Source organism: Geotrypetes seraphini, chromosome 6 (genome assembly GCF_902459505.1).
Source record: "Geotrypetes seraphini chromosome 6, aGeoSer1.1, whole genome shotgun sequence".
NCBI classification, from domain to species: Eukaryota; Metazoa; Chordata; class Amphibia; order Gymnophiona; family Dermophiidae; genus Geotrypetes; species Geotrypetes seraphini.
The window spans coordinates 121976847-121993216 of record NC_047089.1 but is presented as its reverse complement, the minus strand read 5'-3'; the positions used below and the strand labels follow the sequence as shown (position 1 = coordinate 121993216).

At 43.9% G+C, this 16370-nt stretch overlaps 1 protein-coding gene across 6 annotated transcripts in view; it reads left to right on the top strand.

Moving 5' to 3' along the window:
- TPP2 (tripeptidyl peptidase 2) overlaps window positions 1-16370 on the top strand; it is a 1323399-nt gene that overhangs the window by 685114 nt on the left and 621915 nt on the right. For all 6 annotated transcript variants that reach the window (XM_033947626.1, XM_033947627.1, XM_033947625.1 and 3 more), the window contains one exon: window positions 1376-1476. In XM_033947626.1, the coding sequence (XP_033803517.1) occupies window positions 1376-1476 (101 nt within the window). The remainder of the gene's footprint in view (window positions 1-1375; window positions 1477-16370) is intronic.

Sequence of the window (16370 nt, the reverse complement as noted above, 5' to 3'; positions counted from 1 at the left end):
GTCCAGGTACACGATGTCCAGGGACTCCCCAATATCCAGCTTCCCTGTCACCCAGTCAAAGAAGCTGATCAGGTTGGATTGGCAGGATCTCCCCTTAGTAAATCCATGTTGTTGGGGATCCCGTAGATTCTCCTCATCCAGGATCTTATCTAATTGGTGTTTGATTAGAGTTTCCATTAGTTTGCTCACTATCGATGTTAGACTCACTGGTCTGTAGTTTGCTGTCTCCATCTTTGAGCCTTTCTTGTGGAGTGGAATGACGTTAGCCGTCCTCCAGTCCAACGGGACGCTGCCTGTACTAAGGGAGAGGTTGAAGAGCGCGGACAGTGGCTCCGCCAAGACATCACTCAGCTCCCTAAGCACCCTGGGATGCAGGTTGTCCGGCCCCATTGCTTTGTTAACCTTGAGCTTTGACAGCTCACCGTAGACACTGCTGGGCGTAAACTCAAAGTTACTAAACGGGTCAACTGAGCCAACCCTTGTCTGTAGCTGAGGGCCGAGCCCTGGCGCTTCTCGGGTGAAGACTGAGCAGAAGTATTCATTTAATAGTTGGGCTTTTTCTGAATCCTTTTCCACATAGTCTCCGTCTGGTTTCCTAAGACGTACAATCCCGCCTGAGTTTTTTCTTCTATCACTGATATACCTGAAGAAGGATTTATCTCCCTTCTGGATGTTCTTTGCTAGAGACTCCTCCATGAGGAATTTAGCCTCCCTGACTGCTGTTTTGACGGCTTTTGATTTGGTCAGGTAGTCTGCTCTAGAGTCCTGCTTCCCTGATTGTTTGTAAGAGATGAATGCTTCCATCTAGTATCCTGCCCTTTCACTACCCCATCGCTGCTGATTTCCTGAAGCAGCAGCTGTGGCAGCAAACTGGAATCCAGCCATCGCGAGACCTTCCTGAATCTACCCACAGCTGCTGTCTCTGTCCTGTGACAAAGAAGTGACATCAGAGGGTGTGGGCCAGCAGTCGCAGGTAAGTGCAGGAAATTCCCACAATGGCTGGATTTCAGTTTGCTGCTGCTTCTGGTTTAGGAAACCTGCAGCAGCGGTGCAGGAGATCCCAGTGTACCAGCTGCGCGGCCACCTACCAAGAGTTGCATGGCTGCACAGCTTAGAGAGAACAATGGTCATCAAAATATAGAAGAGTTACTCCATTTGAGTACCATTCCTGTTTGCTGGTTCTCCATTTTCTTCTGTTGCTTGTTTTGCTTTTGGGCCTGCGGTGTATCTTGCTTTTCTGTTTGATTCTTGAAACCTATTCAAGGCCTTCGGATAATGTTGCCCATTATGTGTCTGAACTGCTTTCTTCAATGAATGCCTGTTATATAAATATATCTGCTTTGTAGTCCTAATTCATATAATTATTCGATTTCAGCATGCTTCTGAGGGTATCACACGTTTTGATGTTCAATCCACTTTAAAGTATGAAGATATTGCTCCTTGCATAAATCTGAAGAGCTGGGTTCAAACATTACGGTACAGTACTGTCTTTAAAAGTTTTTAACTGCTAACCAGATGGTCCTCTGAGAATGAATATGAAATATTTTCTTATTAATTAACATTAACTATTTCATTGATATGCTTCTGTATGATCATGTAAATAGCATCTGGTCATTCAACTGCAAACAAAATGAACACATACATTAATAGTACACACATTTTTCTAGTGCAGTTACTACTATAGTAAAAGATGGCAACTTTATCTTTTGCATATGAGTAGGATTACCAGACGTCCAGATTTCCCCGGACATGTCTTCCTTTTCGAGGACATGTCTAGCTAAACTAAACCTTAAGTTTATATACCGCATCATCTCTATGGAAGTAGAGCTCGGCACGGTTTACAAGAACTTAAAAATGAGAAAGGGTAGGAAAAGGTTTACATAAGTTTATAAATCGAGTGGAAAAGTAAGGGAAAAGAAATTACATGTTAGAGAAGAGCCAGGTTTTTAGTTGCTTGCGGAATAAATGGAGGGAGCTCAGGTTCCGCAGCGGGATAGTAAGGTCATTCCAGAGACCTGTGATTTTGAAAAAAAGTGATTTTCCCAGTTTACCTGTGTGGAGAATACCATGAAGGGAGGGGAAGGATAGTTTTAATTTATGGGCGGTCCTGGTGGAGTCAGGGCACGAGGAGTTGAAAGAAAGTGGGATTAGGGAAGGAAGGATGCCGTGAATAATCTTTAAAGCCAGGCAAGAGCATTTGAATTGGACTCTGGAAATCACTGGGAGCCAATGAAGATTGGCCAGGAGTGGGGAGACGTGGTCAGATTTACGTTTTGCAAAAATCAGCTTGGCTGCCGTGTTCTGAATAAGGTAAATGGCATTACAGTAGTCAAGTTTGGAGAGGATGATGGATTGGACAAGGATGGCGAAATGTTTTTGGCGGAAGAAGGGTCTTGCTTTCCTTAGCATGTGGAGGCTGAAAAAGCATGATTTTGTCAAGGAGTTGAGGTGGTCGTTGAGAGAGAGAGAGGAATCGATAATGATGCCAAGGACCTTGCTTGAGAACTCAAGGTGTAAGGCAGTGCCTGAGGGCAATGCGAAGAGGGTGGGCAGGTGTTCTAACTTTGGGCCGAGTCAGAGTAATTTTGTTTTTGATTTATTTAGTTTCATCTGTACCGAGAGGGACCAGGAGTGGAGTCTCATTATGCAGGATGTTATGTTATCGTGGAGGTTGGTGAGGTTCTGGTCTGTTTCAAGAAGGACAAGGATATCGTCGGCGTATGTGTAGATTGTTTCAAGGGAGGAAAGCTGGAAGAGCTTCAATGAGGACATATAGATATTAAAAAGGATAGGGGAAAGGGGTGATCCCTGAGGGACACCGCAAGAAGGAGACCTAGGAGTGGACATGGTGTCATTAGAGTTGACAGTGTAGGAGCGAGAGCGAAGGAAGTTTGAAAACCAATTAAGAACGGTAGAATCAATTCCTATCTCGGAAAGTTGATAAAGTAGTATGTCGTGGTGGACGACATCAAAAGCAGCAGAGAGGTCGAATTGTAACAGAACAGCGAATTTGTTTCGAGAATGTAGTTGTTGCACCTTTGATATTAGGGAGACAAGGAGGGACTTGGTGCTGAAGCTGGGTCTAAAGCCATGTTGATAGGGGGAGAGAATGGAGAATCTCTCTAGATAAGAATATAGCTGGGTAGCGACTATGGACTCAAGCAGTTTGGTTAGGAGGGGGATATTTGCTATGGGGCGGTAGTTCGATGGTGAGGAGGGGTCGAGATCAGCTTTTTTCAAAAGAGGGGATAAGGCAATGTGTCCCATTTCTGTAGAGAACAGGCCAGATAGTAGGGCAGTGTTTACAAGATTGGTGAGGGAGGAGATGGTCTGTGCAGGAATGTTATCGTAAAGGTAGGATGGGAAAAGATCTAGGATACATTTGCAGGATTTCAATTTGAGACAAAGTTTAGAGATCTGGGATTCGGAGGCTATTTCGAAGGCAGTCCAGGATCTATCAGCAGGGATAGGGTTGGAGTCGTTGGGAGGTAGAGAATTGTAGGAGATAGTTGGGGGGAAAGAGCTTCTTATGGTAATTATCTTATCGTTAAAAAATTTGGCTAGGTTGTTAGCAGATGGTGGAGAGAGGGGGGAGGTGGAGTCATTTTTTGAGGTTAAATTACACCAGATGTTGAACAGTGTACTAGTTTGGTTTTTTGATCTGGTGATTTTGTCACCATAGAAATTTTTTCTTGCTTTTGTCAATACCGTGTTGTAGAAGTTGATATTGTCTCTCCAGGATTGTCTGTCATAAGGGGATTTCGATTTTTTCCATTTACGCTCCAGTGCTCAACATTTCTGCTTCAATTCCCTATGATATGGAAGATACCAGGGAGCTTTGCGGGAGTGGGAGATAGGTTTAGTACAGAGGGGAGCAAGAGTGCGGTAAGTGGATTCAGAAAGGGTTACCCAGTTGTGCCAGTTGGAGTCAGGGTCGGTATGGTCAAGAGAAGGAGGGAGTTGGTTGAGAAATTGGGACCAGAACTGTTCACTCGTGATTTTTTTGCGGTAGGTGATATAGTTTGTGGCTCGGGGAGGAGTGCCCAGATGGGACATGAAAATGGGAAGGCAGACGGAGCCAAGAAGGTGATCAGACCAGGGGACATGTTCCCAACGCGCTTCTTCAACAGAAGTTTTGTGTTCCGTCATATCGAGGAAGCTGATGATATCTAGAGTATGCCCCTTATCATGGGTAGGGGTGGGCGGAGGGGCAGTGAAACCGAGGGAGGTGAGGAAGTCGTTGAAATCGGTTGCATCCTTGTTGGTGATATCGTCTAGGTGGAGGTTAATATTGCCAATGATCAATAGTCTCTGAAATTTTAGGAAGGCCCTTGTTATGGTCTCTAGGACGAGTTCGGAGGATTTGTTCCAGGGGTGGGTGGGCGGTAAAGTAGCAGGATACCTAATGGGTAGGGATGGAATTCGTCGTTTACTGAGGCTAGCAAGAATTCTAGTGATGTATGGCTGCCCTTTTCAAGGAGCTGGACATTGAAAAATGATTTGTAAAGCAGGGCCAGGCCTCCTCCCCTCCGGTTGGTTCTGGGTGAGAAGAGACCATAGTAGCCAGGGGGGCAGAGTTTGTTTTGTGTCAAAGAGTCATCTCGTTCAATCCATGTTTCTGTGATGCACAGGAAACCAGGGTCAAAATCTCCGAGTAAGCCTTTTAGTATTTGGGTTTTGTTTTGGGCTGATCTGGCGTTACAGTAGAGAATTGGGACTGGGGTGAGAGAGTCCGAGGTATGGTTGGGTAGGTTGGCAGGAGAAACAGGTTTTAAGGAGGAGTGATTGACTCCACGGTGTTTTGTGAAAGGATGAGATCTGGTTCGTACTAGTATGGGAATTTTAGGGCCAGGGCAGGTGCTGTTGGAGTATGTGGAGTCGGGGAGGTGGGGGGGAGGGGTTTTAGGCAGTGAGAAGAGCTGGTGAGTGAGCATAGTAGGAGAAGGAGGAGCCAGAAAGGTGGTTTCATGTTGGGAAATTAGGAGAAACCCATGAGTGGGGGTTGGGTTTGCCAGGCAGGTGGGGGAGAGTTTGGTTGGGTGAGTTCTGAGGGAAATAGGAGAGGGACGAAAACTGAGGGAGAATTTGCACGCAATTGGAAAGCTGATGAGGTACTGACGGTGTGGGGTTAACAGTAGCTAGTAGTGAGATACAGACTGAGGTGGGGCTAAGCATATGAACTAGTAAGATAGACACAGGGATGATGCTTAGATGGGAGACAGTGATAACAAGTCTGTGCAAGCAGTAGTATACTATACATGCAGTACTGACTAAACATGCAGTAACAAAATTTACAAGCAATAGCAGGCTATAAATGCAATAAAGGGTTAAAGAAGCAGATTGTGCAGGATATAACAGGCTATGGTGCAGATCATAACAATTTATAACGTGCAGTACATGCAGTTTATAGAACGTGCAGATTATGGTACATGCAATTTATAATGCCTGCAATGGGTAGAACAGGCAGATGATGGTATTCGCAAGACGTGTCTGCGAGCCCATTCACTTGGTGTGATTTGTGGTTTGCTGACCCGGGGAGAGGGGCGGAGCTGGTTCACACGCTCGGCTGCAGGGAGGCAGTTTGAAAATGCTGAGTCTCTGGACATAGTGTACTTGGATTTCAGTAAGGCGTTTGACAGTGTCCCACACCGTAGACTATTAAACAAGATGAAATCGATGGGGTTAGGTGAGAAACTAACGGCATGGGTCAGTGATTGGCTGAGTGGAAGACTTCAGAGGGTGGTGGTCAATGGCAACCTCTCTAAGACATCGGAGTTGACTAGCAGAGTGCCGCAGGGATCAGTCCTGGGACCATCCCTTTTTAACATATTCATAAGGGACTTGACCCGAGGGCTTCAGGGAAAAGTAGCGCTGTTTGCCGACGACGCCAAACTGTGTAATATAGTAGGTGAAAGCGATCTCACGGATGGTATGGCGCAGGATCTGATCAAGTTGGAAAACTGGTCCTCAACATGGCAGCTGGGCTTCAACGCAAAGAAGTGTAAGGTGATGCATCTCGGCAGCAGAAATCCATGCAGAACATACACCTTGAATGGAGAAACACTAGCTACGACCTCAGAAGAACGGGACTTGGGAGTAATCATCAGTGCAGACATGAAGGCTGCCAAACAAGTAGAGAAGGCCTCATCCAAGGCAAGGCGGATGATGGGATGTATCAATAGAAGCTTCGTCAGCCGTAAACCTGAAGTCATAATGCCACTGTACAGAACCATGGTGAGACCTCATCAGGAGTACTGTGTGCAATTCTGGAGGCCACATTACCGTAAAGATGTACTTCGAGCTGAGTCGGTCCAGCGAATGGCCACTAGGATGGTCTTCGGACTCAAGGGTCTCTCATACGAGGAAAGACTGAGCAAGTTACAGCTCTACTCTCTAGAGGAGCGCAGGGAGAGGGGTGACATGATTGAGACATTTAAGTACGTCACAGGTCGTGTCGAGGTGGAAAACGACATATTCTTTCCTAAGGGACCTTCAGTCACAAGGGGGCACCCGCTCAAACTCAGAGGAGGGAGATTTGGTGGTGACACCAGGAAGTATTTCTTTACAGAAAGGGTAGTGGATCACTGGAACAAACTACCGGTGCAGGTGATCAAGGCCACTAGCGTGCTCGACTTTAAGAATAAATGGGACATCCACGTGGGATCTCTACGTGGGTCGAGCAGCACTCTGACTTAATGGGGTGGGACAGTAGAGTGGGCAGACTTGATGGGCTATAGCCCTTTTCTGCCGTCATCTTTCTATGTTTCTATGTTTCTATCCGACGAGCACTGTGAGGGAGCTAGAAAGAAAAGGAATTGGGCAATACTTAGCAAGTTAAACAAGTTGAACTAAAATAAAATTGTGTAGAACTTAAACGGAGTCAAACCCGAGCCTGAGTGATTTTATAGGAGGGGGCTTGCTGCCAACGAACGGCGCTTAAGCAGGGTCATGAAGTTCTCCTTTCCCGGCTGGCTGTAGGGGGGGGGGGGGAGACAGACCAAAACTCGGGTGGGTGAGCAGGAGAATGGAGGCTGCTTTCGTGCAGTGGCTAGGAGGGATAAAGATTTTCTCCCCTGTTGGCTCGAGGGAGGGGTGGAGCAGAGGCCAGGTGCCCTGCTGGAGAGGGCTCCGATGCTGGTCTCAGTGCAGAAACGGTGCTTTTTCAAAAGAGTTTCTCCCCTGCTGGGTGGGGTGGAGCAGAGGCCAGGTCCAGACGGCTTTTCAAAACCCGGCACTTTGTCCAGGTTTTGTAAATCTTCTAGCAATGAGCGATGTCGGGATGGCATCTGCGAATGCACAGATGCATACTTGATATCATTACATCACACCAGTGAATGCGCAGATGCCGTCCCAACGAGCAAACAAGTCGAGGGGCGGAACGGGGTGTGACTTGGGTGGAATGGGGCAGGTTTGGGGGCAGGGCCATGGGTTCAGATTTTGTTGCCGAAAATCTGGTAACCCTACATATGAGGCTGTGTCCATGAAAAAATATGTGATTTGATGGTTGGCTATTGGGTTACCCAAATAAGTGATCCCTGTTTCCTATGACCGCTTTGTATGATGTTCAGTCTAATTTTATCAAGAAATCCAGCTCTTACCCAGGGACCAGCTGGATATTATGGAAGTCAAAGGTGCATATCAGGCTGTGGTAGTTAAAAGTGTATTGCTGTTGCAGCACTCCTGTTGGGCTTGTTGCTGAGCCTATTGATCTGTAATGCTCTGTGCTACTGCTTCTTCAAATACTTCAGCTACTAGTGTTCTTTTGCCAGGTCCTGGTGTAAGTTTAATTGCTTCATTTCCTTATTTGGCTACCCAAAATCTCCATGAGTAAAGGGCCTTAATTTGATATATTACCTTTCTGTGGTATAGCCAAAGTGGTTTATATTTATTACATGGATTTGGTAAGATGTTTTCTATCCTTTGGTTTCTTAAAGTAAAATATATAATTCTAGCATGTTGGGAGGAATAGTGTGGCATAGTGGTTAAAGTAACAACCCTAGCACCCTGAGGTTATGGGTTCAAACCCCACACTGTTCTCTGTGACCCTGGGTAAGTCACTGCTTCACTGCCCCAGGTACATTAGATAGATTATGAGCCTGCCAGGACAGATAGGGAAAATGCTTGAAGTACCTGTATATAAACCACTTTTTACAAAAAGACAGTATATAAGTCCTAATCCCTTTCCCTAATGCCCTCTCCAGCTAGGCACTACTAAACTCTTTAACCTAAGCAACTGAATGCTACTCTAGCAGCTAGATGCAGAATCCCTTAAGATGGTAGCTTGAATTCTTAGTGGTGAAGCTGTAAACATCCTGCCACTACCACAACATGTGCAGGCTGTCTCCAGGTTCAGAATACACATTCTTGTACAATAACCTGTAGAAGCTTAAAGGTTATGTATCTCTTTTAGCCTTGAACTGCAAGGAACTCAAAATCAATTTCTAGCCCCTTCCTCTGTGGTCATATCCCTGTACTCACCCCTGGAAATTCCAGTCTAGTTTTCTGCAGCCTGGCTGCAGGGTCTTGTCTCTTCTGCTCGTGTTCAATTTTAAAATTTCTAGTCACTTTAATTTGTTTTTGACGTGGGTCTTTCCCTAGTGCTGTGGATTCACCCTTTGGGGACATCCTTCAGCGGGAGATCGCAGACATTTGCATTTATATTGTCTGCTTCTGGGGGGGTTACCTGTTAGTAGAACTGCAGTAAGCAACCCAGACAGCCTGCAGAACAGATCGGGGCTATGGGATTGGGAGCCATCTCTCCCCGGGTTCATCCGCTAAGGGGTAGAGCGCAAGCTGCACAGTTCTATGGAGGCGTGTCCGGAATTGGAACCAGACCACGTGTCTTCCCTACTTGTCCTGAGGGATTTTGATGGTCACTTTCTGAGGTGACAGGGAAGGTGAGGCAGTCAGAAGAACTGAATTCCAATTTCTGAGCTCCTGAGGTACTGATCTTCATGTATGCTCTAATTTTAGCCTGCTTGCCGTTTGATTCTGTGCAGCACATTGCCACTGTGAGTATCAGAATGCTTGCTGTTTTGGCAATTTGGGGGGGTCCTGGAAAGCGATTCAGGAAACGAGTGTTTGTGTGGGATCTATCCATCATAGGGTGAAACGGGGCCCGTTGAGCAGAGTGAGCGTTTTGCTATATGAGTGATCTCAGTGTAATAGAGCATTTGGCACTTTACTTCCTTGTGCAATATTGTTTTAACTACGGCATTTAGCACTTTATATTGGAGCACTCAAGCACTTTACCTGCTTCTTCAGTTGCAGATAAGTGATTTTTCTTTTCTGCATATTTGATTTATTTGACCTTTACCTATTGTTTTTTGCTAGGAGTTTCATTCTTATAATTGATATAAAATAAGTTAAAAATTCAAAAAATATATTTAAGACACCTATTATGGTGAAGTGGAGGTTTTTCGATCAATGAAAGAGACCCAACACCACAATACTTTAGGGAGAAAACATACATGTTCCTTAAGTGGTGAATCTGAGATCTTTTCCTCCACATAGGTATTTCTAGTACTATCAACCTGTTGCAGTAACTTGTTTGAATATAGTTTATATACATCTTTCACTATTCTGTTTGATTGTTCTCGGACAATGCCACAGCTGGGGCTTATGTCAACCAAGGGGCCATGAGGAGCCCTCACTGAGTGTGGAGACTCAATTGCTATTTTGCTGGGCGGAAAGACACCTGGTAGTGCTGCCTGCGGATCACGTGGCAGGAGTAGACAACGTCCAGGCAGACTTTCTCAGTTGTCAGACCCTGGTCCCAGGGAGTGGTCTTTCTCCCAGAGAGCGTTTGAGTGCATGCCGTTGGGGGTGGCCCACGTTCGACCTCATGGCGACTGCGACGAACAGGCAGTCTGATCGGTTTTACAGTTGTCTGCTCGAGGTCAGTAGCACATGCCTGGACGCTCAGTGCAGTCCTGGCCACAGGAGGGTCTCCTCTATGTCTTTCCTCCATGGCCCATGATAGGATGCTTGTTGCAACGCATAGCAGAGCAAGGAGGGGAGGGGGGAGGGGGGAGGGGGCGGTGATCTTGGTGGCTCCTGATTGGCCAGGAAGCTGAGTATGCTGAGCTGATTCAGCTCCGGCAGGGTCTGGGTCTCCCTGTCACTCTTTTCTTCTTACACAGAGGCCAATCGCTCTACAAGATCCAGACCACTTTGGCTCTTGAGCGCACCTCCTTGAGCATACCCCCTATTCACCAAACTACTGGAAGGGTTGGTCAACTTGGAACTTGTAAATCACCTAGATAAACTTAACGAGCAATCAGGTTTTAGAAAAGGATACAGCACGGAAACAGTCCTAGGTTCTATCCTCAACCACCTATATGATCTCTTTAGTAAAGGTACCAACGCTCTGATCCTACAGCTGGATTTTAGCAGCGCATTTGACCTAGTACAGTGATGGCTAACCTTTTTGAGCCCAAGTGCCCAAACTGCCGCACAAAACCAAATAATTTCCTCAAAGTGCCAGCATGTCAATTAAACCTTAATAACAAGATTTTAGTATCTAAAAACTCTTTATAAAGTTGCCTGAACTATGTAACATCATTTTTAAAGGTTGGAATCTTTGTATTGTCAGAGAATCAATTTGATTCACAATCCTTTGGTTTTCATTTCAATTTATTGGAAATTTATAATGTTTTAATGATTTAATTCAATTTAATGACTTTAGGAAGAATTTGATTCAGTTACACAATATATTTTAAATGTATTATTCACATAACATGTCAAATGTATCCTGAGTAAAAAAAAAGATAAACTTCTTAAAACTGTTAACTGTGTCAAGACTCGGTGTGTATTCCCAAAGAGTCTATACATGTTTTTTTGTAAAATTTACAATCAAATTAGAAAATAGTTAAATCATTACATTTCTAATAATATGATGTAAAGAAAACAAAAGAGCTTTCAATTAAACCAACCGTTTTTATTGGAAATTCCAGATTGGAATACAACAGGGCCATGTAAAGTCCCTTTTTTAAATAACATCTTTAAATAATATTTAAATAACTTAGAAAGTGTCTTAACTGCAAACTGAAAACACTGCTTCGTGTAAACATATGCATTGGGCATGCTCTGAAAAAAATTAATGTGATTTTTGTTGTTGCATGCATGCTGATAACTTGTCAATCCTTGGCTCATAGTGCGTTAATTTCAGAGCAACACATGCAGCACTCATGTCATCTGTTAATCTGTTTCTAGCATCAGATTTTATATGATTCAAAGCCGAAAACAGCTGCTCACAAGCATAGGATGACCCAAACAAAGTAAGAACAGCAATCCCAAGTGCTTTCATGGACTTAAAATGTGGACTTTTCTGGGGAAGTTATAAATGAAAGGGTTGTCTCCATCTTACGGAACTGAGAAAATCTTTTACTAAAATTCTCCTTTGCTTCGGCTACAATGGTGGAATATGCTTTGTGGATTTTCTGGTGTTTTTTATGACTGTCCACAAATGTTGTATAATTATCCAAATGTATTTTTAGGTTGGGAAAATATTTTAACTGTCCACTCTCAAGGTCTTTTTCAAAAACATGCAATTTTCTCTCAAAAGCTTTGATGTCACTAAACATGCTTTCTGCTGTTTTTCCCATGCCTTGTAATTTTTTGTTTAGTACATTAAAGTGGTTAGTAAAATCTGAAAAGAACATGAGGTTGGTAAGCCAGGCCATGTTGGTGAGTTGAGGATAGTCTTCCCCCTTTTCGTTCATAAATAGCCTAACTTCTTCCAAGCAGGCCACAAATCTCTCTAACACTCGTCCTCTGCTCAGCCACCGGACATTATTGTACACTACAGCCTCACTGAGTTCCTGTGACAGACTCAGCGTGAAGCTTCTCTTCCTCCCCCCACTTCCCCCTCACACACTGCCTGGCTCATAGGATACTAAGGGGAAGAAAGGCAGGCTAAACATCCACTCACAGGATTGCAGCCAGCACAGGAGGATGGGCCACGGCCCACCGGGACAATGCCCGGTCCTCCCAATGGCCAGTCCGGCCCTGTTGCCAGGTGAGCTGCAAAGCAGACACAGGCACACTCACCTCCCGCCACGCCGCATATCTTAATTGCAGACCTTCCTGTGTGCCAGCTGCAAGGCCTTCGCGTGCCACAGTTGGCACGCGTGCCATAGGTTCGCCATCGCTGACCTAGTAGATCACTAAATAATGCTGAATTGCCTAGATGCAATGGGCCTCTTAGGAAGTGTTTGGACCTGGTTCCAGGGTTTCTTAACAAAACGTTCGTATCAAGTGGTCTATGACAGGAAATAGTCCAATTCTTGGAAAAGCCCATCGGGAGTCCCTCAGGGTTCCCCCCTATCTCCCACCTTGTTTAACATCTATATCTCATCCTTAGGCCACTTATTACAAAAGTTAAACCTAACTTACTATATATACGCTGATGATATCTCTATTCTAATCCCTGTGACCAACGTAACCAATGACACTTCAAAACAAATCACTTATTATGACCGAAATCGAAAAATGGACTACTAATGTTAAACTGAAACTAAACTCAGAAAAGACTAAAATCTTCTTGGCAAGCCCAAAAGACAAAATCACTGCAACAAAAATACACCTTAATGGTCATTACCACTCAATATCTAACACTTTAAAAATACTAGGAGTCACCCTAGACACCCACTTAACCTTGATCGAACACAGTACCTCAGTGTCCAAAAAGTGCTTCTCCACACTTTGGAAATTAAAAACCATCAAATATTTCAACCCTCTTTCATTCAGACTACTGGTACAGTCACTGATCCTATCCACCCTAGACTACTGCAACATCATTTATGTGGGTATACCAAAAAAAACCGTGAGAAAACTAAGAATAGTGCAAAACATGGCCGTTCGATTAATATTCGGACTAAAGAAAAGTGATCACATCAGTTCCTACTACAAACTTCTACACTGGTTGCCAATTGAGGCACAAATTTTATTCAAGTTCTCCTGCTTTTGCTACAAACTGGTGTGGGGAATGGCCCCAAACTATCTATTACCTCATTTGGAGCTTTACACCCCCACAAGGCCAACCAGAAATTGCAACCTCTTTGCCTACCCGAAGATCATAGGTTGCAATTTCAGAACCTTCTTTTAAGTTTCAAGCCGGCAGACAGCAGACCTGGTTAGGCAACTTTATTGATCAAGCCAGGTTGACCTACGGCGCCTTTCGGAAAGAAATCAAGACCACTCTGTTCAATAGATTTATTTCCTAGCCAGTCAACTCCCCCTTTTTTTTAAGACCTTACTCGTCATGCTGACACTATGCACCATTAACGTTTTTCTGTTTTTTCACAGATAATTCAATGTCTTCCTCACCTTCTGTATTCTGTAAATTCTGTAAATCGGCATTCCAGCCGTCTCGATGTAACTTGTTAAGATTATTTCTGTAACCTTTTGTACCTTGTAATCACTGACCGTTCAGTGACTTCTTACCTAATATTCACTCTGTAATTTGCTGATTGTACAGCCCTCTTCACTGTGAACCACCTAGAAGTCGCAAGATTATGGCGGTATAGAAAAAATAAAGTTATTATTATTATTGTTATTGACAGTCTGGGGCTATTCGACTGCGGTGATTGATGGTTACTACATAGAAAGAGGAAGTCCACAGTGGCGGCCTATGCAAAAGCTTAGAGGTGTTACCAGGCTTGGTGTTCCAGTCGTCAGGAGGATCTCTCTTCTCCTTCAGATCCTCGGGTACTGGAATTTAAGAACATAAGCAGAGCCTCTGCTGGATCAGACCATAGGTCCATCGTGCCCAGCAGTCCGCTCACGCGGCGGCCCATCAGGTCCAGGACCTGTATAGTGATCCTCTATCTATACCCCTCTATCCCCTTTTCCTTCAGGAAATTATCTAATCCCTTCTTGAATCCCAATACCGTACTCTGTGAACAAGGCTGCCCTGTGAACTTCAATAAGATAAGTTGCTCAACATTTCATATTCTGCTCTTTTCACTGGTTTTCAGCATTATACCTGCTTAATTTCTCTTCTCCCTGTTTCTTACTTTAAAAAAGCACAAAAAATAAACCCTTCTCTTTCCTCTGTTAAATCTTATTTCCTCTTCCTCTTCATAGGAATAAGGGTAAGACTTTATTAACTCTAATTAAATCCTGGTGCCTGTGGCTCAGGGTGACTAAAGTAGGGAAAATCCTGTTATAAATCCTGTGTTTTAGGGTAGCCACTGATTTGTTATAAAACCTGCATTTCTGTTTAAAATACTGTGTTTTAGGAGGTATAGAGCCTATATTTCTGACTTACTAGTTTTTAGCCATTGTGTCTGCTGAATAGGTGGAGAAGGGAGGGGCTCTGTTTTACTTCTAAGGTTAACTGCATTATCTTTGGGGCAGTGCTGTGAACAAGGCTGCCCTGTGAACTTCAATAAGATAAGTTGCTCAACATTTCATATTCTGCTCTTTTCACTGGTTTTCAGCATTATATCTGCTTAATTTCTCTTCTCCTCCCTGTTTCTTATTTAAAAAAAAAAAACCAAAAAAGCACAAAAAATAAACCCTTCTCTTTCCTCTGTTAAATCTTATTTCCTCTTCCTCTTCATAGGAATAAGGGTAAGACTTATAGTCCCACCATATATAGAGACCCAAATAATCAGGACTACTCAAATCAAGTCACTTCACATCAAATCAAGATGACCTTTATTCTATACAATCACTGTGGTGCTTTAATTCCAAGACATACTATTTGGAGGCTTAAGGCTTGCCCCATCTGTCTTCAACTTGCTAGTATTAAGGAGGAGCTCTGCAAACTTAAACAGGAATTGAATACAATTAAAGCAGCTTTCATCACTCCACAAAATCATACCAACTTACCACCTCTACCTCAAAGAATAAAACAGCCCAGGAATAAATGGGTCACAGTAGGCTCAGGAAGACTGCAACATGTAACACAGAAACATCCACTTTCACAAATATTACCTCTACAGAATTCCTTAGCTCCACTAGTGCACTGCGATACTCAAGAAAACAGAAGGGAGGTGGGACTGAAACCAATGAAGGTAACTCAAGAGAGCAAGCACACCCTAAGCACAAATAAAAAGGCCAAAAACAGAAAACTATTACTGTTGGGGGATTCCATCATCAGAGGCATTAACCTTGGAACACAAGGCGAGGAGACCAAAATAGTGAAATGTCTTCCAGGATCCTCAGCTACCAGGAGTTCCAGGCAAATACAGACTATAATTAAGGAAGAAACTAAGGATTTTAACACTGATTTTGTCATCCATCTGGGAACAAATGACCTGGCCAACAACTCCACACTTGCAGCACAGAAAGCTTTTCGGGAGCTTGGTGAGGGTGTGAAACCTTTTGTAAACACTTTAGCTTTTTCTGAAATACTGCCTGCATATGGAAAGGGAGAGCAAAGAGTGAAAAACACAGAGGACTTTAATAGATGGCTCAAAGCCTGGTGTCATCAAGAAGGCTTCAGGTACATAGGAGGATGGGGAAATACATGGAAGAACAAGAAGCTATATTGCACTGATGGGCTACATATTACTACAGCAGGAAAAATAAACCTTGCAGAGAAATTTAGACAATATTTTTCTAGGCATTTAAACTAGAAGGTGGGGGTGGTGTATGTACGAAGGACAATTACAGAGACCACCCCCGGCAAAAGAAAAGATGTGATAGTAGTAAAGACTGCAACATAAGCAATATCAGCAACTCATTTCTTAGTATTGCAACGGAAAGTGAAACGAAACAAAAATCCATACGAAAAAGGAGATTTTCGCTGAAAAATAGCTGGAAAGCGATGACCACAAATGCTCACAGTCTAAGCAACAAAGTTCATGATCTGCAAGCCCTGATGTTAGAGGCAGATCTAGATATTGTTGCTATCACAGAGACATGGTTCAGTGAATCACATGGATGGGATGCAAACATACCGGGATATAATCTTTTTAGGAAGGACAGAGATGGTCAAAAAGGTGGAGGAGTAGCTCTCTATGTAAAGATCAATATCCAAGCGACCGAAATGCAAGGGACCTGGGGAGAGGAAGAAGCGATATGGATTGCTCTGAAAAGAGAAGATGGAACTTCTATCTATGTGGGTGTAGTCTACAGACCTCCGACTCAATCGCAGCAAATTGATAAGAATTTGATTGTGGATAACCAAAAGTTTGGAAGGAAAGAGGAGGTTCTGCTGTTGGGAGATTTCAACCTGCCGGATGCGGACTGGAATGTTCCGTCTGCAGAATCGGAAAGAAGTAGGGAGATTGTGGATGCCTTTCAAGATGCTCTGCTCAGACAAATGGTGACGGAACCCACAAGGGAAAAAGCGATATTGGATCTGGTCCTCATAAATGGAGAGAGTATCTCTAATGTTCGAATGGGTGCTCACCTGG